The sequence below is a fragment of the Anser cygnoides genome, chromosome 14 (assembly GCF_040182565.1).
Source record: "Anser cygnoides isolate HZ-2024a breed goose chromosome 14, Taihu_goose_T2T_genome, whole genome shotgun sequence".
Classification (NCBI taxonomy): Eukaryota; Metazoa; Chordata; class Aves; order Anseriformes; family Anatidae; genus Anser; species Anser cygnoides.
Window position 1 is genome coordinate 1,508,724 of NC_089886.1, and position 19,722 is coordinate 1,528,445.

Sequence of the window (19,722 nt, forward strand, 5' to 3'; positions counted from 1 at the left end):
AGTCCCAGACGCCCCAGAAATGACCTGAAACCCCAGAGGACAAGACAGCACCGTGCCTCGGGCCCTTCGGGGTGCTTCCGACCGCCCTCGGCTCCGGCAGCGCCGGCCGATTCCCCCGGGCACCACGGGCATCTGCCACGAGGAGCGTGCGCAGCCCCGGCGCGGGCTGGGGCAGTGCAGCCCGTGACTCATTTCCACTGAAGAAGCCACGAAAAATTAGTCCGTCATGGGCTTTGTGTGGCCGCAACACGAAACAATATATCCATTGCAGCGTTTTTCTTGTGAGAAAGGACTTCTGCAGTAAGGCCAAAAAAAAAGCTTACAGAAACCATTACAAAACCCAGCGATATTTATCAACTTCTTGGAAACAAAAGCGTGTATCAGTCAGAGCAAGAGCGGAGGGAAAACAAGTCTCTAAGTAAGTGGGAGGTCTCCCCTGTAGAGGTTTTATTCCTCGGCCTAATCCCCTCTTTCCCATGGATGCCACGGACAATTAGCGCCCATCTTTTCACTGCAGGCCGGGCTCCCACCGGCGCGGCGGAAGAGGCGGACAATGGGCAGATTTCACACGTTTCCTCCGCGGTGGCCCCGCGCTCCCGTGGCAGATTCGATTTCCTCCGGCACGCGGTGTTCCCCCTGCATCTGAACCTTCCCCCCTCGCCTCGCTTTTCCTTCTTGCATGGGAACTAGAAGTACGATCCCAAGACGTGCTTCCGAAAGCGCCTGGAAGAGCAATCTTAGAGCAACTTTCAAATGACTGGAAAAAAAATCAATTGCAGAAACGATTCCGGTATTTGGGCGAAAAGAGTGATCTGCCCGCAGCACAGCCCGGCTTTCCTGCCTCGCACCCACGGTGTAAAACCTCCAAGGCCCCGTGCAGGCCCGGTGCCGCAGGCAGGAGGCCCACGGCAGCTCCGCCGCCCCCCGGCTTCACCCGTAGCGCCGGGCCCTTCTGCAGGGAGGCTCTGCTCGTTTCTGCCTCCACGAACCCTTGGCAGCAGGTCCGTGTTAAAAACCGCCGCGGGATCGCTCCTGAAGGATCCCACCTCCTGCGATCACACACTGGAAGGGCTCTGAGCCGGCGCCAGGCACCAGGGGCCGCGCAGGCGGCGCGCGGCTTCTGCAGGCTGCAGCGCTGAGCCCAGCAGCAGCTGGAAGGGGCAGCTGCCATCGAAAGGGTGTAAAGAGCAGGACAAAAGTCACAAAATGCCCTAAAACGCAAACCTAAGTTCCACTTCCTGCAGACAGCACCAAGGCACCAGACATCGCTCTAAGGTGCTCCAACATCTGCTAACGAATCGTTACTTATAAACCAAACTCTAACTAGCGATGTTAGAAAAGTTCCGGGAGTTTTCACCGATTAGTAAAATGAACCATACCCACACAAACGAGGGGGAAGCCGTGGTGCAAATGTAACCATTACAGGAATAGTACCGGCTCTCTGCTAGTGAAAGCTCAGCTGCACGCATCCCCCATCCCGAGCACTGAGCCAGCCCTGCTGCCTCCCCTTCGCAGGGAGGAAAATATTTGCTGGTTTCACAGGGAAAAGGCAAAATCCGTTTCTGGGAGATGAAATGCGAATCCTGCCTGAACCTGCTCAGAGGTTTACGGTGCTGGAAAGAGAAAACAACCTGGCTGACAGGAGGCAGGCAGGCAGGCCAAAGGTATTCGGTCACCAGAGATCGCCATGGCCCCACCGCTTCTGCGGTGTGAAGTGGCTGAGCTGTCAGAGACCCAAAGTAATTATTTGAGCTTGGAGCCTGTGCTAACCCGCGCTGAATACAAGCATGGGTTTCTTCAAACCCCGTCACCCACCCCCTTTCAGCAGGGCATCCCTCCCTGCCCGTGCTCCTGGAGAAGGACGGCCAGAGCCGCTGCCTGCAGACGACCAGCTGAGCTCTAGGTGTCTGCAGCTCCAGGCCACCAAACGGGGAGGAACAGGCATGCCAAATATTCTGGTTCTCTGAATATACAAGACCAAATAAGGCCCAAATGCCAAGAGAGTAAACACAAGGCCGATCTACCAAGTTTGGGCAAATATGATTCAGAGTTCCCTAATGCTCCAGATTTTGCCTTGCAGGATAAACTTAATAATTCTGTGTACGCTTATTCTTGTTTAAAAAGGAAGTCGCCGTGTAACCCCCATCTGTCTCTGTCCGCCCGACTGCTTGTTTATCGAGACTGTACATTTGTGAAGTTCGGCCGTGAATCAAAACTATGAATAAACCATTTCACGAAGCAGATAGCTTATGTATGCGAGACCGAGAAAAACCCAACACGCCCCCAAAAATTTATGGAATTGCTGTTTCAACTGCCAGAGAAACAGGGTGAAATTAAAAACTGTCTCAGGATTTGAAGACCTGGCTACAAAAAGGAAGGAGGATACCTTGAAGTGGAGAAAGCAGTCCGATTGTGTCACACCTTCTGTGCAGAAGTGATGAAATTCCTGCAGAAAATCTGCATTTGTAATCGTTAACCAGATGCAATAAAGCATAGAAACTAAATTAAACACTGATCTACAGCAAAAATTGCTACGTAAGTGACATTTATTAATGTTCTGCTATATTTACAGTTTTAACATAGTAAAACTCCAAAGTGAATTACCACTTGGCGGAAAGCACAAAAGTGGACATTAAATCTACATTTATAATGCATCATAGTCTCTGCTAACACAAATTATAAAAGCAAGAATTACAGGTATGTTAGGAATTGTCTCAAAAGTCCCAAGCCAAAGAAAAAAAAGGCCCTTTGTTTTGCAAGATAATTTTTATACAAAGTTGCAATGTGACCTTTTATCTTTACACTACCAAGGTGTACTGTGAAAATCTCTATATAGTCCAAAAAGTAGGTAGTATGAAAGAAAAGTATACTACAACATTGAGAATATAGACTATTAAAAAATTAATACTTGCGCCACCTGCAAAATAATACTCTCTCCCAATTACACCTTGAGAATCCGTACTGTACAGACCAATTTTTCCTTTCAGACGTAGATAGCACAGGTGGTGGAGAACTAAGCAGCAGCAAGGTATGTAACCACAGCAATGCTTTCACTTACACTTTTGAGCTCATCCCTTCGGGGCAGTCAGCATTATGCACACCGTACACTAACGACCGGAGTCCAAACCTGCTCCCAGGATGCAGAACGAAATAAAGCAAGCCTGTCCCCTGCTGGCTGCGGGGCATAGCTCATGCTACCCAAATTACTACAGAGACTACATCAGGCTTTATTAGCACGTCACAGACTCGATTGCAAGAGCTTTTGCAAACATTAGCCACTAATGATTTAATGATTACAGAATTCTGCATTAATTATTAAAATTTTACACCTAAAAACAAATAGAAAGAAATGCTTCTCCTTTTTTCAACAGTACTTTTATTTATTTATTTTAAAGCAGGTGATTATTTTTTCTTCTGTTTCAGAGTCTTGATTCACTTCCTGCAGGTGTCCTATTACTTCTTGAGGGAGAATTCACTAACGCAGGAAGACATTTGCCAGAAAACATCTGTTGGAGAAGGATATTGAATATTGAAACTATAGTTAGATTGCTATTTTGGATAACAGAAGGATGTAGCTCACAAAGAGTGCAGGATGTCTAAAGGCTTATGAAGTATCTCAGTACACAATGACATGACTAATGAAATGTGCAGTTTTTGTGTATATGTTACACTTCTAAAGAGTTAAAATTCCTGAAGAGTTAAAAACAGACACTGAAACAGGCAATGCTCTTAGAAACTCCAGCATAAAAACACATCCGTTCATGAAGTTACACTGCATTTGCACTAGGAGAAGAGAACAAAATTGTACTACGTCTTATCTGCTGCATCCACACCCGATGATTATGACTTCTGTATCTTTATATCAACCGTTTCAGTATGAGAGGCACCAGCCCTCACAAATTGCCTGTTCCAGTCATGCTGGGTAGAACCATTCGGACCTGAGATCCGACATAAAACACCCGCGCTCGGCACACAGCTGGTGGTTTCTGCTGAGACACTGTCAAGAATGATGTCCGTTACTCGTACACACACACTGAACAGCAAACACCAGGCTTTCAGTTAGATTCGTTTTCACCAGTTATTATTTTTTTATTTGCACAAATTATTCCTCTCCTCTTTCCCTTCTTATATTCTAAAAATTAGCCCCTCTAAAATGATAATGATCATTTAGAGCCCTCTTCATTATGTCCTGCAGCAGAAATCTAATCTTAAGAACAATAATATAGTGAAAATCCAAGTCTTCTGCGGTTTCCCTTCTCAGAATTCAGGATTAAAGATTTATTTCCAATGAAAATGTCAAAGTTGTAGATTTTAGAAGTGACCCTGGACATTTATCTCAAGGTATCTAAAAGAGTGCTTTTTGAAAGCTCCCAAGTGTCCAAAAAATAAACAAATTAAAAAAAGATTTTAAAAAAATACAACACCTCCATCCTTACAAGCAAGGAGTTAAGCAAGGTCTCTAGAATTACAATTTCAAATTCCAAATACAGGAAAGGCCTGTGCAACAAGAAACCGCACAGTTCCTATAATAAATGAAAAATTAAGTTTCAGTAAAGAAGCAAAATAGAAAAAAATTGTTCAGTGAGAACAAACTACAGACGACACAGCTGATGCTTGAATGCTCTCACTATGTGACTATACACCTGAGGGAAGTAATCCTTCTGGTGACTCAGCAGGAATTTCAGAGGATATTACAAATCCTGGAGGAGGTCAACAGAAAAGTCCACCATAAACCAGTAACGGTATTAAATGGAATAGAAACACTTAAATAAACTGACTGAAGAACTACTTTTACATGCTATCACCACTGGACGACCCGAGCTGGAAAACATTGCACAATTCTCATTTTGTGTAGCATGTTCCCATTGCAGAACAGAAATGAAGCAGAATCTTAAGCAACTCGCAGTTTCTAATAAAAGGAAAATGCATTTGGAAAATTAAGCTTTGGTTTTAAATTCTGAACAATTTAATGACCTCAATTTTAAGCCGGGGTTTGTTTGGTTTCTTTATACCACTGTCCCAGCTGCAACTGCTTGAACCCTGTCTTGGGGAAATCTAGTGTTATTATGAATTTTCTAAAGGGAGCATCATGTTGCACTCGCCATCTGGGAAGCAAACTATTACAGGATTTCCTTCCCCTCGGGGAGGGACAGTTAATGCAAGGCCATTATCTGCTGTAAGCAGGAAATTATGCTAGAAGGATTCAACTACTTAAATCTCCTCCCTTAAAGTCCCATTAGGAACGTAGCAATGTTAAGGATCAGCCTTAAAGAAAAAGACTTCTAGGCATTAAGGCTTTTGCAAAATGTTCAGGTAGAACAGTATGTTCAAGTATGCAGGAGAGGTTTGCAATGAGAAATGGCGTGCAAGAGTTGAGTTTCTTCAGGAACTTGGCAATAAATTCAAAGAGCACACTAAATTCAGACAAATTGTTCTTTCTGGGACATAAGCCAGACACACTGGCACAGTCTTCCAAATAGATTTTGTGACCTTTATTCATGTTTAGGACATACCACATGTTTCAGGCGTATTATTTATTCTGAAAGACACACCTGTCAAATACAGTGCAACACCAAGGGGCAGAGCTTTTGTTTGTACAATTCAATTCATGGAATCTAACGAATTTAAAATTCTTCAAAGGGAAAACTCAGGAAGAAATGTCAAGTATTCCTCTACCCCCCACCAAGTCAGTCTGGACTTTGCCCATCTGTAGAAACAGGAGCTGTGTATGGGATACCAAGAAACAATTGTTTTCTGCTGTCTTGTGTTCTCAAAATATTGACGCAAAGAAAAGCCTAGTCACAAAATAAAATTTAAAACAAATCAGAACAAATTCATGAAAGCAGAAAGCTTACCTCTAGTAAATAAAGAGAACTCTGGTTCTGGGGAGAGTGGAAAAAGTATCTGGCATCTTCCTAACCTTTGCATAATTAATAAATCCTCTGAGAAACAGCAGAAAACCTAGACGAGAGAAACACATTTGTCTGGTTAAGGCAGATCTTGCTTCTGCAATTAGAGAAGGAGCAGTTCAACTCACTGTTACTAGCACAGAGGGACCTAAGTTGCTGCAATGCGTAAATGCCGATTAAATACAAGAACTTTTCTTGTATCAATGACACCTGATCTTTCAATTTCATCCAATCTCAAAAACAAACTTTCCTTAGCCAATCACAAAACTTTCGACTCCAAATGAGACCTAGCCGCTTCCAAAGGAGGGGGAAAAAAAAAAAAAAGACCGTCCACAAGACTACAACTCACTCTTCCATTTAAAATACAAGAACAGACAACATCAGTGATGTTGAAGACAAGTATTGTTCTCTTCTTTTTCCCTTCTGGATGATAAATGCGACACTAACACCAAGCATGATGACAGAAGGCCATTGCATATGTGTATCTTCAAAACACAGAATGTGCTCAGGAAGAGTTTGAGGGTTACACTTCAGTTTTATATCTACATGCACGTATTTTAGCTGCCAGTAAAGCTGTGCTTACAAAAGCCCTTACTGCACTTTACAGAGTTCTAAGCATACATTTCCTCTTTCTCTCAGAACAAAACACTTACCTAGTACAAGGAACACCCACCAAAGCCAATACTGACCATCAAAGTAACCGGGAAAATAGGTGGAGAACTGAAGAAAAAAAAAAAAAAAAAGATACAAGTTAAAGCACAGACTGAACCCAAATCTATTCTCAAGCCCTCTGCACACAAGAGAGTTTATAGAACCCTGCATCTTATTAACTACACAGACGGGAGGGAATGAACTACCTCCACGAACTTTTTTCTACACCTCTGACCAACTGTAACCAAGGGCAATGGAACAGATGCAGTACTCAGCCATGAACTCTTCCAACCAGTGGAGCAGAAATACATGAGTGACTAAGTATTCCTATTCACCCCCACGTCTTTGATGCTGATAAACCATGTTCGTAGTTTCTGAACAGGGAGAGACCAGGTTTGCAGCAGCGCATCACGTAATTGCACTGTTAGGTAGGACAGCATAGCTAACAAAAGTACAGTCAAAAAGAAACCCCATACCTGTGGAACCCTTTGACAGTATTTTCTACTGGGAGAATTGCTGCCTGTTGAACGAAAGGCACCAACACTAGCAGAGCACTTAAGTTCACTACACCAATGGTAAATGCAATAATTTTGCTTTCTTTCTATTCTAACTTAAAAATCTAACAAATGGCAAGCTTGATACCAAAGTTTAAATCAAATCTGCAGTTAAAGTCACTGCTCTTTGTCATACCTCTTAATCCAGCAAATAGTCTTTAACACCACTGTTACAGGATGTCCCCCAAAATCTTAAGTTTTTACAGAAAAAATTTATACTGTATTTACAAATCCAGTTCCTAGCCTACAAATACTAGGTATGAAGTGACCATGTTAACACTAATGCTGTCTATTTCTACTTAGGCACAGCTGAGGTTTTTTTCCTTGAAATTAAAAATTTCAGCTGGGGACAGCCAGGGATATCTGCATGCCATTTTCACAGCCACCATCTTTCCATGGCTCTGAATAAATCTTTTCTTACAGAAATATTTTCTCACAACCCCTCCAAAAGAGTATTTTGACTATTTTTTCTCATTTCTTACAGCATCAGTACATGTATATCTTTTATCTTTATTTTTTCTCCCCAGAAAGGTTTCACTTTCTCCCCGCCTCCAAGTTTTAAAAATATTACACCAGCCTTTCTTGCTTCTGTAGGCAGAGGTCTATGACCAGCAGGACCCCTTCTTTGGATCTGGACTCCTAAAATACAAACCAGTGCTGATCAGTCACATCCTGCCTTTCCCTGTGTGATCCGGTGGAGGGGAGCAGAGAGGATCTTTTAGCAACCTGGATATGCACCGTTACTATGGGAAATAAATTAAAATAGAAAAGCACACTTCTCATCACCTGCTGCTTGTCTCACATGCGCAACTCACCAGAGGGCACCAGCGAGCTTCTCTCATGCATGTGACTACGTGGTCACTGCGTCTCCCTTCAGCAAAAAAAAACAAAACAAACCTCACGCTGCCTAATTTTCAAGTCCCTATTTCCCTCTTCTCATCGGTCATGCTCACACCAAACCCACATTTCAGAGAATATCGATTTTTCAAAGCAGCACCTAAAGATCATCATCCTGGAGAGGAACATCGCTATGCTGACTGCAGGGCTTGCTTCATCTGGATAAATGTTTTATGAAGATCAGATCATTGTTACTGCTCAACACACAACCACATTTTGATCCAAAACGGTGGCTCTGCCAAAGAGAGACATCCTTGGGTGTGCAATCTTTATTCTCCTTTATTACAATAACAATCCCAGCATGTAACTGCATAAACAGAACGACAAAAAAGCTCCGTCCTCGTCGAGTGAGGGGCTCAAAATCCATTTCAGCATAAAAAGCTAAATTTACTACAAATAAATTCAGTATAAGTGACAAAAATGAGTTGGGGGGAAAAAAAGTGGAAAAAAAAAAAAAGAATACCAGTACATGTTGCTGCACTACACAACTTACCCTGACAATAAGGATCCACTTGATAAGAGACAGACCAAACCCAGAAATGGCCCCGTATCTTCCTGCAGCTGAAGTAGTCAGACAGAAAGACAGGAAAAATCCAATCCAGTTGAAGAGGAATGCCACTGAGAAAGCAAGAGAAAAGCAGATGATCAAGCCCTCTTTATAGTCCAAGGGAAAAAAAAAATCAAACCCTTAAAATTGGCACGCACAGGTTTTTCGTAGTGCTACATAAACCTAAGTGTGAAAATAACTATTTTGGGTTCTGAAACAGTCTGGAAAAAAAATAAAGTTTCGCCATGTACTTACTGAAGAAAGTTAGCATGAAAATGCCATCATTTCCTATCCTCAGCTGGTCAGTGTCATCAAAGTCATCCCGTGTCACAAAGTCATCCTCCTGCAAATCAAAAGGAGAAAAGAATGGGTGGATTTAAGTCAATTCAATCCACACAGCAACTCCTCCTCTGCATCTGCTTCTTCAAGATAGCAAACTGCACAGCCCTCAAAAAGCAACGTACATCGGAGGGATACAAAACGCTTAGTCTACGTTTAAGGAAAGCCCCCTTTGGGGAATATATGACTAAATATCAAAAGGCTACAAAGGCAAGCAGGAAAAAATCCCAAGGATAGGATGCAGGCATGATATATTAAGTCATTGGCATTATTTTTATTTATTTATTTATTTGAAGACAGTCAAGACTCTGAGTGTTGTTAACCTCACTATAAAGAATGCCCCTGCTCAAACAGAAAAATTAAACTTTTCATCTCAGCAAGGGATTTGGCTTCTATGAAGAAGGAGTTAAAGAAGGAGTTGTGGAAATTTAATGATATCAGGGGTGGGGCAACAGACTGAACAAGATAACCGTGTTGAAAAAAAAAGATACTTAAAAACTAAAAAAAAATATTGCAATAGAGGAATGGTTTTACCATCTTTGTATCAACTAGACTGACCCCTGGGAAAGTCAACTAAGTAAGCAGCAGGAGTATCAAGAGTAGTTACACTAAACAGCTGAAAAATTAATCCTAAATCTTAAAACAAAACAAAGCAAAAAAAAAAAAAACAAAAACCTCACTGACACAGTGCACAGAGCTATAGTATACTGCCTCTGTCAGCCTGCCAAACTAATCTGGATAGCAAATAGTGGCATTACTGAGATGTCTTACATCATCATAGCTGCCTAGAGGAAAATCAAAAAAAAAGCACCACCAACAAAAAACACTCACACCTCAGAACTCTCGGGAGTGTATAATATCACTGCCCTTAAAAGCTAAGTAAGAAAAGTCGGGACGCTTGATAAGCAGGACTTGAAACAGAAATTCTACACAAGAAATGTGAAGGACATACAGCCAGCCAAGTGTACTCACTCTTCCAGGAACCAAGGGAATTGTGGCTTCAGCCTTGGTTCTCTCTGCCTCGTCATAACTAGGCAGTGTTGTGGCCACGTTGTAAGATGGAGGCTTAGGAAATCCTGACTCATCCTTGTAGTCAAAATAAGCTGCAATGAGAAAGTTATACAGGAGGTAACTTGTCTGTTCCTTAATAATATCATGCCGGGAATGAGACATATTTCAGAAGACTCCAAAAGACCCCAATACCCGATATTGTTAAGGCTTCCTCCTGTCTCCTACCCATCATTCTAGCCTCTTGTTATCCCAGAACAAGAAGGAAAAAACAAGAGAGCACTTTCTCTAATACAAAGTGATATGCAGAGCACTGTTTAGCATGCCTGGCTCTACTTATTTTTGAAACAGTAACACATGCTGTGCCTTTCCTTCAGTAAAACAAAAGGAGTCACATTTTTGAATCCCAAATGGTTGGAGTTAGTCAAAGAAGAATCACTCCAAGCCTCAGGCCACTAGTGACCAGTTTTTCCAGAAAAGGATTCCAAATTGTTTTCTGATGGAGGGAGAAGGGATTGGAAAAAATCAAACAGCGCTTCTGACCCACAGCCTCAGACACCCTAAGGAATGGGCACTAACGGGGACATCGTTACAGCTACGTGCCGAGGCAGGATGCTCAACAGCTCGCTCGAGAAGCACAATATTCCAACTTCTGTCCAAAGCCAGCTGGCTGTTTGAGAGACTGACAGCACGCTGCATTTGATTCACAAATCTTTAGAAGTTGACTGTGGAAGCTCTGGAGAAAAAATGGGAAGGTTTACCTACGCCAAAACACTCTGACACACAACCAGCACACAAAAGCTGTTTTGTTCAAAGCTAGTAGTGAGTTATGTGACAGCACGGTGAATCAGAAGTGTAACCCTTATGACCAAGTCCTTAGTTATTGAAAACTGCAGAAATCATGAATTCTTTAATCCCTTTTAAGCAGCGAGTCATTTTTGGAAGGAGCACAGTATCATTCAAATGCCAAATGAGAGGAGTACCACAAATGCTCACAGCACTTTGATTTTCAACTGTCTTCAAACTACTAAGAACGCTGCGAAATGTAACTTGAACTCCACTTGATGGAAGACTTCAGATGACCGCAGCCAAAATGCATCTCCCAAACCACAGGTAACAACAGTGTCTCTGGATCAATTCTGATCCCTCGCTGCCTGCTCAGTAAGGATGCTGCAATGCCGATTACAATTACAAGAACAACTACAAGAACAATTAAGGAGGTAAGAAAGAACACCAGAGCACACCTAGGTATTTCCTTTCGCACGTTTACCTGTGTTCTCCGCAGAAATGCTGCTGTAGGGCGGAGGGGCATCATTTACCACCGGTGCGGTCTCGCCTGGCTCCTCTTCATTCTGCAGCTGAAGAGACCACACACAAGAGAAGTTAACTGCGTGTCCCCAGACGTGCGGAAGCATCCCTCTAGCTTTAATGGCACAAGCAGCCTCTTCTGGAACAAGCCTGTTCCATGGCACAGGGCATTTGAGCAGCTGCTGGCTTCACTCCAAGGCGCTCCCGCTTGAGATTATCAGCACGGCCTCTCAGCCTTGATGTGCTTTCAAGTCGTGTCCTCGCACACCTGGGCTATGCTGCTGGACAGCACAGCACAGCACAGCACACACCTTTCTGGTATCTCTCCATCCCCCTGGCGCTTCCCAAGATCCCTCAGCTCCCCCAGCTTAGGAGTTGCAATCGCATCTGTCCCGGTTGAGGACACAGCAGGAGATAGCCAGCAGAAGTCTCCACTGCTGCCCGGGGCTTTGCTAAGGAAGGTTTTTGTGGTTTTTTTTAGCGGATATATAATGGTACAAGGAAGTTTGATTCTTGCTGCCATTTCCCCTCACCCTTTCACACTGTACGAGTGAAGAGAAGACAGTTTATTTGGTGCACTGTGCTTCCCACAGGCTCTGTATAAATAGCCACGCAGCTTACCAACCGTACAGCGTCACTCGCATGAAGAAGGTATGCGAGCCCGGGCTTTGATCGCAGACGCTGACAACAGCAAACCAGATGGGTTCAAAGCAGAACGCACCAGAACAGAACTTACAAGTCAGCTGCCACCTCATTTTTTTTTTGTTCTTTCCATTTCTCATCATCTCATCGACAAAGAAATTACGCAGAAAGACAACTCATTTCAAACAAGCACGCTGGGGCTGAACCGCCTGCCCGCACGGAGAGACGCTACCTCTTCTGCAGCCACCCTCAGCAACAGCAACCCTGCGACTTCTGTCTTAACATCTTCCTCCACTCCTCCTCCTGCATACTAATGCTAATGTACTTGCAGCCATCTGGGACATTTGCTTTCTTTTCTTTGGAGAGACGCTTTTGGCTTCTTCTTAAGTTGGCATTCAAGTCCTTCCCGAGCCTTGAGAGCTCAGGAGGGCTGGAGGTTCTTACTTTGCTTGTGCGGCATATCAGGGGAAAAAAATCAGCTCAGACTTGTAAATGAAGGTCTTGTTTTATACATCACCGTACGGTATCTTGTGTTTTTTTTTTTCCTTTTGATACCTAAGATCAAAGGATCACACTACATCCACATCCGCAGCGAAAGTCAAAGCCAAAACTTCTTCAGATGTGCAACTCGTGGGACGGCTGCACCCTAACAACTGCAGGCCCGAACTGGGAGGCACCCTCGCCTTACAAGCTGGCAGGGAGGAGCGCACGCCGTCTGGCTTTCCCTGCCACTAACAGGACAACCGCGTACCTCCATGGGCTGCAGGGCCGCCTGCCCGCAGGAACGAGCAGCTGCAGGGCAGAGAGAGGTTCACCGCCCCGCGGCCGGGCACCGCGGCCCCGCTCGCCCTTGGCCTCCTGCAGGGGAGGCTGCCACCCGCCCCACGTTACTGCTGGGTCACTGCTCCCTGCGCCGAGGAAGTCGGGAAGGTTTCAAACACGCCTGCTGCTGAAGGAGTTTAACCTGGTAATGTTTAAATGACTTGGGTTAGCAAGCGATGACACGGGCAGTTCTGCCCGCAGGCCCGGGGATCAGCCAAGAAGGGAAAAGGGCAAGCTAAGGAACAAGCCCGCAGTAGGCCGAGAGGTCCCAGCAGTTGATTCAGTCTCCCTCAGCTCTGCAGCCTAGGAATTTTCAGGAAATGCTCCACCGTGCTCACTCTCGGTCTGCCCATGAAAATTCAATACTCCTGAGCACGTTTTCCTGCCGCCTGCCCAAGAGGCGGCCCGGTAACGAAGGAGGGAGGCTCTGGCGCTACGGACACCGCCCGCTGGACGCCCTGCGCTCCCTGCCCTCCTCAGCGGGGTGGCAGAAATCACACCCCGAGGCTCACGAGCAGGAGAGGAAGAAAACACGTCCGACCTAAGGTACAACCCCAGGGAAGGGGAAAGGAAAGCGCTAGCTGTGAGAGCACTGCAGGAGAGGAAACAAAAGAGGACACGGACACCTGGTACAGTATTAATCCTTACATTTAGGATCCTTACTATATTCTCTTTGCAATTGCATCATGTAGGAGAAAGCAAGACGGACCTCCTGCTAGCTCCAAACCACAACAATTCACGCAAGGACACAAAAAATGTAGTTACTGTTTAAAACTGAGCCGGAGGCTCTGTGAGGTACGCAGTTATAGAAAGCAGATTTTCCTTTTAATGGTCGAGGTACGCGACTGCCTTCCAGCCCTTTTAATGATTCCAGGCATCTAAAATTCAGCTAAGTGCTTATTAGCAGAACAGCACGGGTTCATGTGACAGGAAGAATGAATCATCAGGTCTCACATGCCCAGCGCTGCTACGGCAGCACTAGCCTTCCATTTCGCATCCCGGCGGGGCGGGCACCTGGCGCACGCGCTTCGGAAGCCGCACGGCCCCTCCGGGCTGCTGCTGCAAGGCCTCAGAGCTCAGGGAATGTGATTAGGGCAGGCTTTGACCGAGGCTGGCAGGCATTCTTTCTCTGATTCACCGACAGATTTTAGCTTTTAAAGCACGCCTCTTGTATTTGCTGCATCAAGAATGGGCAGTGCTTACAGCACCGTGTACAGCTATCCAAACAAGACTCTGGCTGAGATTGTTTTTTCACCTGATGGCTAAACCGACAGAACGGTGCCTGACAGAACAGGGCAGGACCCAGGGACATGCCCTTTCCAGCAGACAGAAGCCATCAAGAAGCTGTGAGCAGACACTGCCTCTCTGCGTCACCTCCCCCAGCCGCGGCCCTATCACGTGGCAACGCACGCCGCATCCACGTCCAAACCTCATACAACCTTTTGAAATATTCCCACCCCAACTTTTAACAAACGTCTTTCCAATAAATACGCTCGTTCCTTCCTGGAAATTTTCTGAACTTAGCCCACGGGCCGCTGGCACAGCTTTGCAGGGTTTTCTTTAAGCTTCCCCCCGCCCCGAGTCCTCAGGCTACACGCAGGAGTTCTTCGCAGTAACTCGGAATCATCGCGAGCCTTGTCCTAGCAGTGCCGCGTCAGTACGGGACCTGCTCGGCAGCGCAGCGTCAACGTTTTCCGCATTTCAGTTCCTGTTTCACGTGCTGGCACACGAGGCAGAGCTGCCCAGAAATCCCACCGAGGACTCCTCGACCGAAGACAGCCCCGATCAGAGCTCATCCCGTTGTTACTATGGTTTCTGCGAGGCTTCAAAGGCGGCTATGTAGGTTAGTAACAGAGAAAGGATCAATAGGTTTTAAAACGGTGGCAGGATTGATTTTTTTCTCAGAACAACGGAATCATAACCTTTGCAAACCGATACACACGATGGTAATAAAAAAAAGATGTCATCACCGAATTAGCAAGTGAACAGCCTGCTCCCAGCACGGCTCCTTTTCGCTCCCAACACCCCGCACTCTTCTCCTTTTGTATTTCTGGCCTTTCGGAGACAAAGGAAGTCTCTGCCCCGTCCAAAAGAGAGAACAGTTCTTCCCGTCGCCTTACGCTTCACCTAAAGCTTGCACTGATTCGAAATCCTGGCTTCGCCCAGTGCTGTTTCAGGCTCCTCCAACTTACTAATCAGCAGGGATAATGATCAGTATCAGACACGGCGGCCCACGTGCGCCAACCCTCGGCAGCCTTCTCCTTGATGAGCAAATAACTGTTTTCTCCCCGAAGCTCTTTCAGTTCATTTAACTGCATCGCCGTGACAGCACCCAGCCACCCGGCTGCTCCTCGCCAGTCCCGGGGGAGCAGGCTGGAAGGAAGGCCCTCCTCCTCCTCCTCCTCCTCGGCCCTTCCTCCTCCTCCTCGGCCCTTCCTCCTCCCGTGTCCGAGGTTTCATACAGAAGGAGGTTTCCACCTCTGAGAGCGGTAATGAAATTTCACACACTTAACGAAGCAGAAGGCCTCGCTGTAATATTTAGGATCACGTGTACGTTTTTCAGGACACTCACACAGCACAGGAAGAATGAATGCTGGATATTTCATGCGCTTCAAAATAGTTTTAAAAATTTATTATCACATGAAGAATGTTAAGCACCTTCAATTTTAAAAATCCTCTTGTTCCATCTATCAAATTTGGGTATTTCACAGGAAGAGGCAGAAACGAAACGAATGGACATATTTTAATAATGTTTTTTTTCTTCTTACATCCAGTGACAAACAATCTGAATTCACACACACACAAGTACTTTAGGAACTTGCTTTCAGCACGGCCACTTTCAGAAGGCGCTGCCAACCCCCCAGAAGGAGGTGGCACGTCTCCTCTGAGTCCCTGGGCAACCTGAAGGCCCGCGGGACTGCTGCCGCATCTGCCTCCCCGACGGGGCTGCTGAGCCCCGTGGAATTTCAGCGACGAGGGAACAGGCACCAAAGCAGCCCGGCTGAGAGTCCAACACAACCCTGACACCTGAAATAACATTTAAAACTCAGAAGTTCGCCTGCAAGGCTACCTTCTGCTCTTACATGAGCTACGTGGTGGTACTGGGCTACTCATGTTTCCCAAGCCCTTTGAGCTTTAGAGAGCGGATGTATTTTAACTCTGCAATTACCTTTTCACACTGAGCCACTGAAACCTTCCAAGCGGACCTGGCGGGTCCCGCTGCGTGCAGACGCAGGCGTTGTAGGCCAAGCAGCGTGCGCTTACTGAGACGTCAGCACCTGGGCCGAGCTGGTGCCGCACAGAGCAGCGTAGCTCACGCACGGCACTGGCACTGGCCGGCCGTGGTGGAGCCGGGGAGCGGCGGTGCGAGAGGCTCTGCCGCTTTTTGGTAAGCCTCCGCTGCCTCTGCGTCAAGGGGACCTCCAGCTCTGCCCATCTGCACGCACAAAAGAAAACAAAACAACCAACCCTGGGAATTTCCTTACCGTTCTTACCAGCTACTTGCGAGTATCCTTGGGAAGCGCATCTTCGGCAACCGACAAACACCTCACCAAGGAAGTGACGGTCACTGATACGTTAGTGCTAACTGCTGGCATTGAGAGATACGGCACGTTCTCATCTCTTAGTTTTGATCCGCACGCCCTCCTCAACTGAACAATCAAATACAAGCTTGAGGTAAGCCATCTCCCTTCCTACTTCGCGTCAGTCTCCCCAGGCAGCAAGCAAGCACCGCGGCCCTCCACGGATTCAGAACGCACGCGCGTCTCTTCTGCAATACATTTCTTTTAACGGTTTCGCTGAAAGAAAACCAAACAAATGGAAAAATCTTTCTTCCTTATGTTTTCCATAGCCACCTCACATTACAAAATGATTCACAACCCGTTTTAGCCTTCAACAAGCGGAACCGGAAAAAAATACCACGTAAAAAAGGAATGTGTCTTTATTATTTAACACACCCACCATATCCTAGGTGGGTTTGCATTACTCATATACATCACATACATTCCCAAATGCCTCACGTAAAAAGCAGTTAACACAGAGCGTTCACAAACCTAATAAAAGCCTAAGTATTTCTTCCAGAACGGAGGCTCCTTTCGATCCTAAAACCAAAATACAGTTTTTGCTGCTGAACTCACCGCCAAGGGGATATGCTCAGAAGGCTTTAAGCCAGCTAATCCTAAGCACACCCTGAACAACCTTCCCCAAGGCAAGCCCAAACTACAACAGCCCCAGCCCAAACTACAACGGCCCCAGCCCTTCTGGGGACACGGCACTGCCCGGAGTGACCGCAGCACCTCGTGCTACCGCCTGCCTTCCTCCCGAGCACCTCCCGTCCCCAGCCCCGCGGCGCAGAGCCCTGCGCTGCCGCAGGAGCCGACACCCGCGGGCACCCTGCCCAGCCGCACGGCGCCAGCCCGCGCTGCCCGGCACAAAGGGGCCGAGGGCCTTTCTCCGGGGTTTTGTCTTACCTTTGTCCTGCGCTTCCTCAGCGCCTTACATCAGTGCCACGCCGCTCAAAGGCGCAAACGCAGGCTATTTCTTATTAGGTTACCTAATGGCCGGAATAGAGCGCACGGGCTAGAGATTTTGGAAAAATGGCTTTGGAAAATAAACCACGTGCCGTAAGCACTCCTTTAACGCTGCACATGTCAGGGAACAGCCACAGGTGACGAGTTTGCACCGCAGGAGGTGCTGGGGGTCGCGCAGCCCCCCCGCCGGCACGGGTCTGCAGGGCCGAGGAGCAGGGTAGAGGAAGAAACACGGGGCTGGAGCTCAATTACTCATTTCTAGTGTCCTCAGATTATCCTATCGCTTTTTATTTTTTGAAAGCACGCACAGGGAATTCTGAAAATATTTAGTACGTTCAGTGCCCACGACCCCTCAGAGCTGCTCCCAGGCACACCCGTCGATACACAACTAGCACCCACGGGGCAGATGTCAAACGGCTCCGCCACACGCCGGCAGCGCACCACGTTCAGCCGGGGAGGAATTGCCTAACTGTGTGCCAAACACCACTGGTGCACTACGTTTCTCCCAAAAATAAAAGTTCTCCAGATTTCAAACATTCAGTCCTCCTCCACTGCCCCATAACCCAGTAACTTAAGATTTAATTTAAGATTAAATGAGCTCGTTCTGAATTTCTACGCGCTACCTACATCTGCTGGATCCTGTGTTTAGCCTTATGGCTATCACTTCGTTACAAGCCTTTCTTCACTGGCACAAATGACATTTATTAGCTGTACATCTGTACACACAATAAGCTTCAGTGTATGAAAAAACTGACACATCCAGTGTCGGGAGAGATTCTTCCCCACTCTCATCTCCTCTTCAAGTAAATACCAACTCTACACCCTTAGTTTCACAGCACGCAGGGATTTTCGGAGCAACACACAGACGAGGAGCCAGTAACACACTTTACAACAATATGGATTCCCTGTTCTGGAACAGGGCAAGGGGAGAAAAGCAACTTCTAAATAGCTACACAGAAATAAATACATTTGTACGCCGGTTTCTCATTCCGCACTCAATTACACCCGTCTTCTCCTAGGAGCTTGTCTTTAGCAGCACAAATCCTCAGGGGCACAGACTGCCTTTCTAATCTCTGCTGTACCACGCAGAGTTATGCTCTACAGCAATAACAGTGCCTGTTATGTGTCTGCCTGATGTGTGAGCAGGAGCTGGCGAAAGGACAGCTTTTCACATTTCTCTTTAAGGAAACCAGCAGTGTTCTTATCGGTCAGGTCGGGAGAGCCACTAAAGAAGAAGGCAACAGAGTCCTTCAGCATTTTTGTCACCTATCTCCACAGGCTCAGGACGACAGGACACGAAGCCAGATCCCTTTGTAAGAGACGTTTATGAAGAGGTTTGTCGGGGTCGGCACCAATTGCAGGACTCTGGGAGGGGATTTGTAAGGAGACCTGGTTATTTGTACCTAACGTGGCTGAGAACAACAAGATTTGTCTTTGTAAGTAAGGACAGCCATGCTTCGGGGCGGGGGCACACAAGTTAACATATCTTTTACACATCTAACACGTAAAAGCAGTGACATCCAGTCACGGGGATGAGATTAAAGCTCTGTCCCAAGGGGAAGTGGCACCCGGTGATCTCAAGAGCGAGCCCAGCAGCTATCACGACACCAACAGAAAGTCGCGACCCAGTGACATCTGCTAACAACACCCGTGGAACGGAGGGCAGCCGTTTACGGTTCGGAGGAGTTTCTCTCCCTTGCTTTAAGTAACGAGGCCTCTGCTTCTGCTACCGAGGTGCGGCACACGGCGGGGCCCCCAGCCCGCTCCCCTCCTGCAGCCCGGTGCTGACAGAGCATTCCCCTCCCTCGGGAGCCGGGGCAAGGAAAAACAAACCCGAATCTACCCACCGGGGAGCTCTTTAAGCCCGGTTTCTGGCCTAGAGGGCTTTCAGCCCGAGCCGGGGAGCACCGCACGTAGAAGACGAAATAAAATTCACGCCGATTTCCAGGCGGTGCGGATCGAGCCGGCTCCGGGCGGGGACCGCAGGCAGCTGGCTGCCCTCAAACCGACACCCGGGGCCCGGCCTGCGGCACGGGGGGGGCGCACGAGGGGCCGGCCCCCAAGGTCACCGCCGGCGGCTCCGCGCCGCTCCCCGCGGCCGGGCAGGGCCCGAGCCCGGCGCTGCCCGGGGCAGGCTCCGCCCGCAGCCGCTGCCCGCGGCCTCCGCCCGGGGCGCCGCCACCGGAGGCCGCGAGCCCGCCCCAGCCGGGCCCGGAGCGGCGCCGCCGAGGCCCCGAGCCCGCAGCCCGGCCCGGGCCGCCCCGGTGCCCCCGTTCCCCCCCGTTCCCCCCTCACCTGCTGGTAGCGGCCGCTGCCGGGCTCGGCGGCCGCCATGGCGCTGGGCGGGCTCGGAGCGGGGGGAGCTCGGCGCGGCCCGGCCGCCTCCCGACGGGCGCTGCTGAGGCGGAGGCGGCGGCACCGGGGCGCTGTGGGCTGCGGCTCCGCTCCCGCCCCCCCGACACGCCCGGCCCGGCCCGGCCCGGCCCTGCCCGCCCCGCGGCGCTCCGCCTGCGGCC

The 19,722-nt window shown here is 47.8% G+C and overlaps 1 protein-coding gene and 1 long non-coding RNA gene across 2 annotated transcripts; both read right to left on the bottom strand.

The window, feature by feature from the left end:
* Positions 1-2,528: 2,528 nt before the first annotated feature.
* Positions 2,529-19,661, bottom strand: NDFIP1 (Nedd4 family interacting protein 1). Its single transcript, XM_067005458.1, has 8 exons — positions 19,502-19,661; positions 11,176-11,263; positions 9,870-10,000; positions 8,814-8,901; positions 8,505-8,629; positions 6,563-6,629; positions 5,856-5,961; positions 2,529-3,506 (listed from the first exon to the last, which is right to left on the bottom strand). Exons 1-7 carry the CDS (start codon positions 19,538-19,540, stop codon positions 5,858-5,860), a joined length of 642 nt encoding a protein of 213 aa, XP_066861559.1. The 5' UTR covers positions 19,541-19,661; the 3' UTR covers positions 2,529-3,506; positions 5,856-5,857.
* On the bottom strand, positions 17,491-19,489 carry LOC136791897 (uncharacterized). The gene is made up of 2 exons (XR_010834942.1): positions 19,054-19,489; positions 17,491-18,618 (listed from the first exon to the last, which is right to left on the bottom strand). It is a non-coding gene; the product is annotated as an uncharacterized lncRNA (long non-coding RNA).
* Positions 19,662-19,722: the final 61 nt, after the last annotated feature.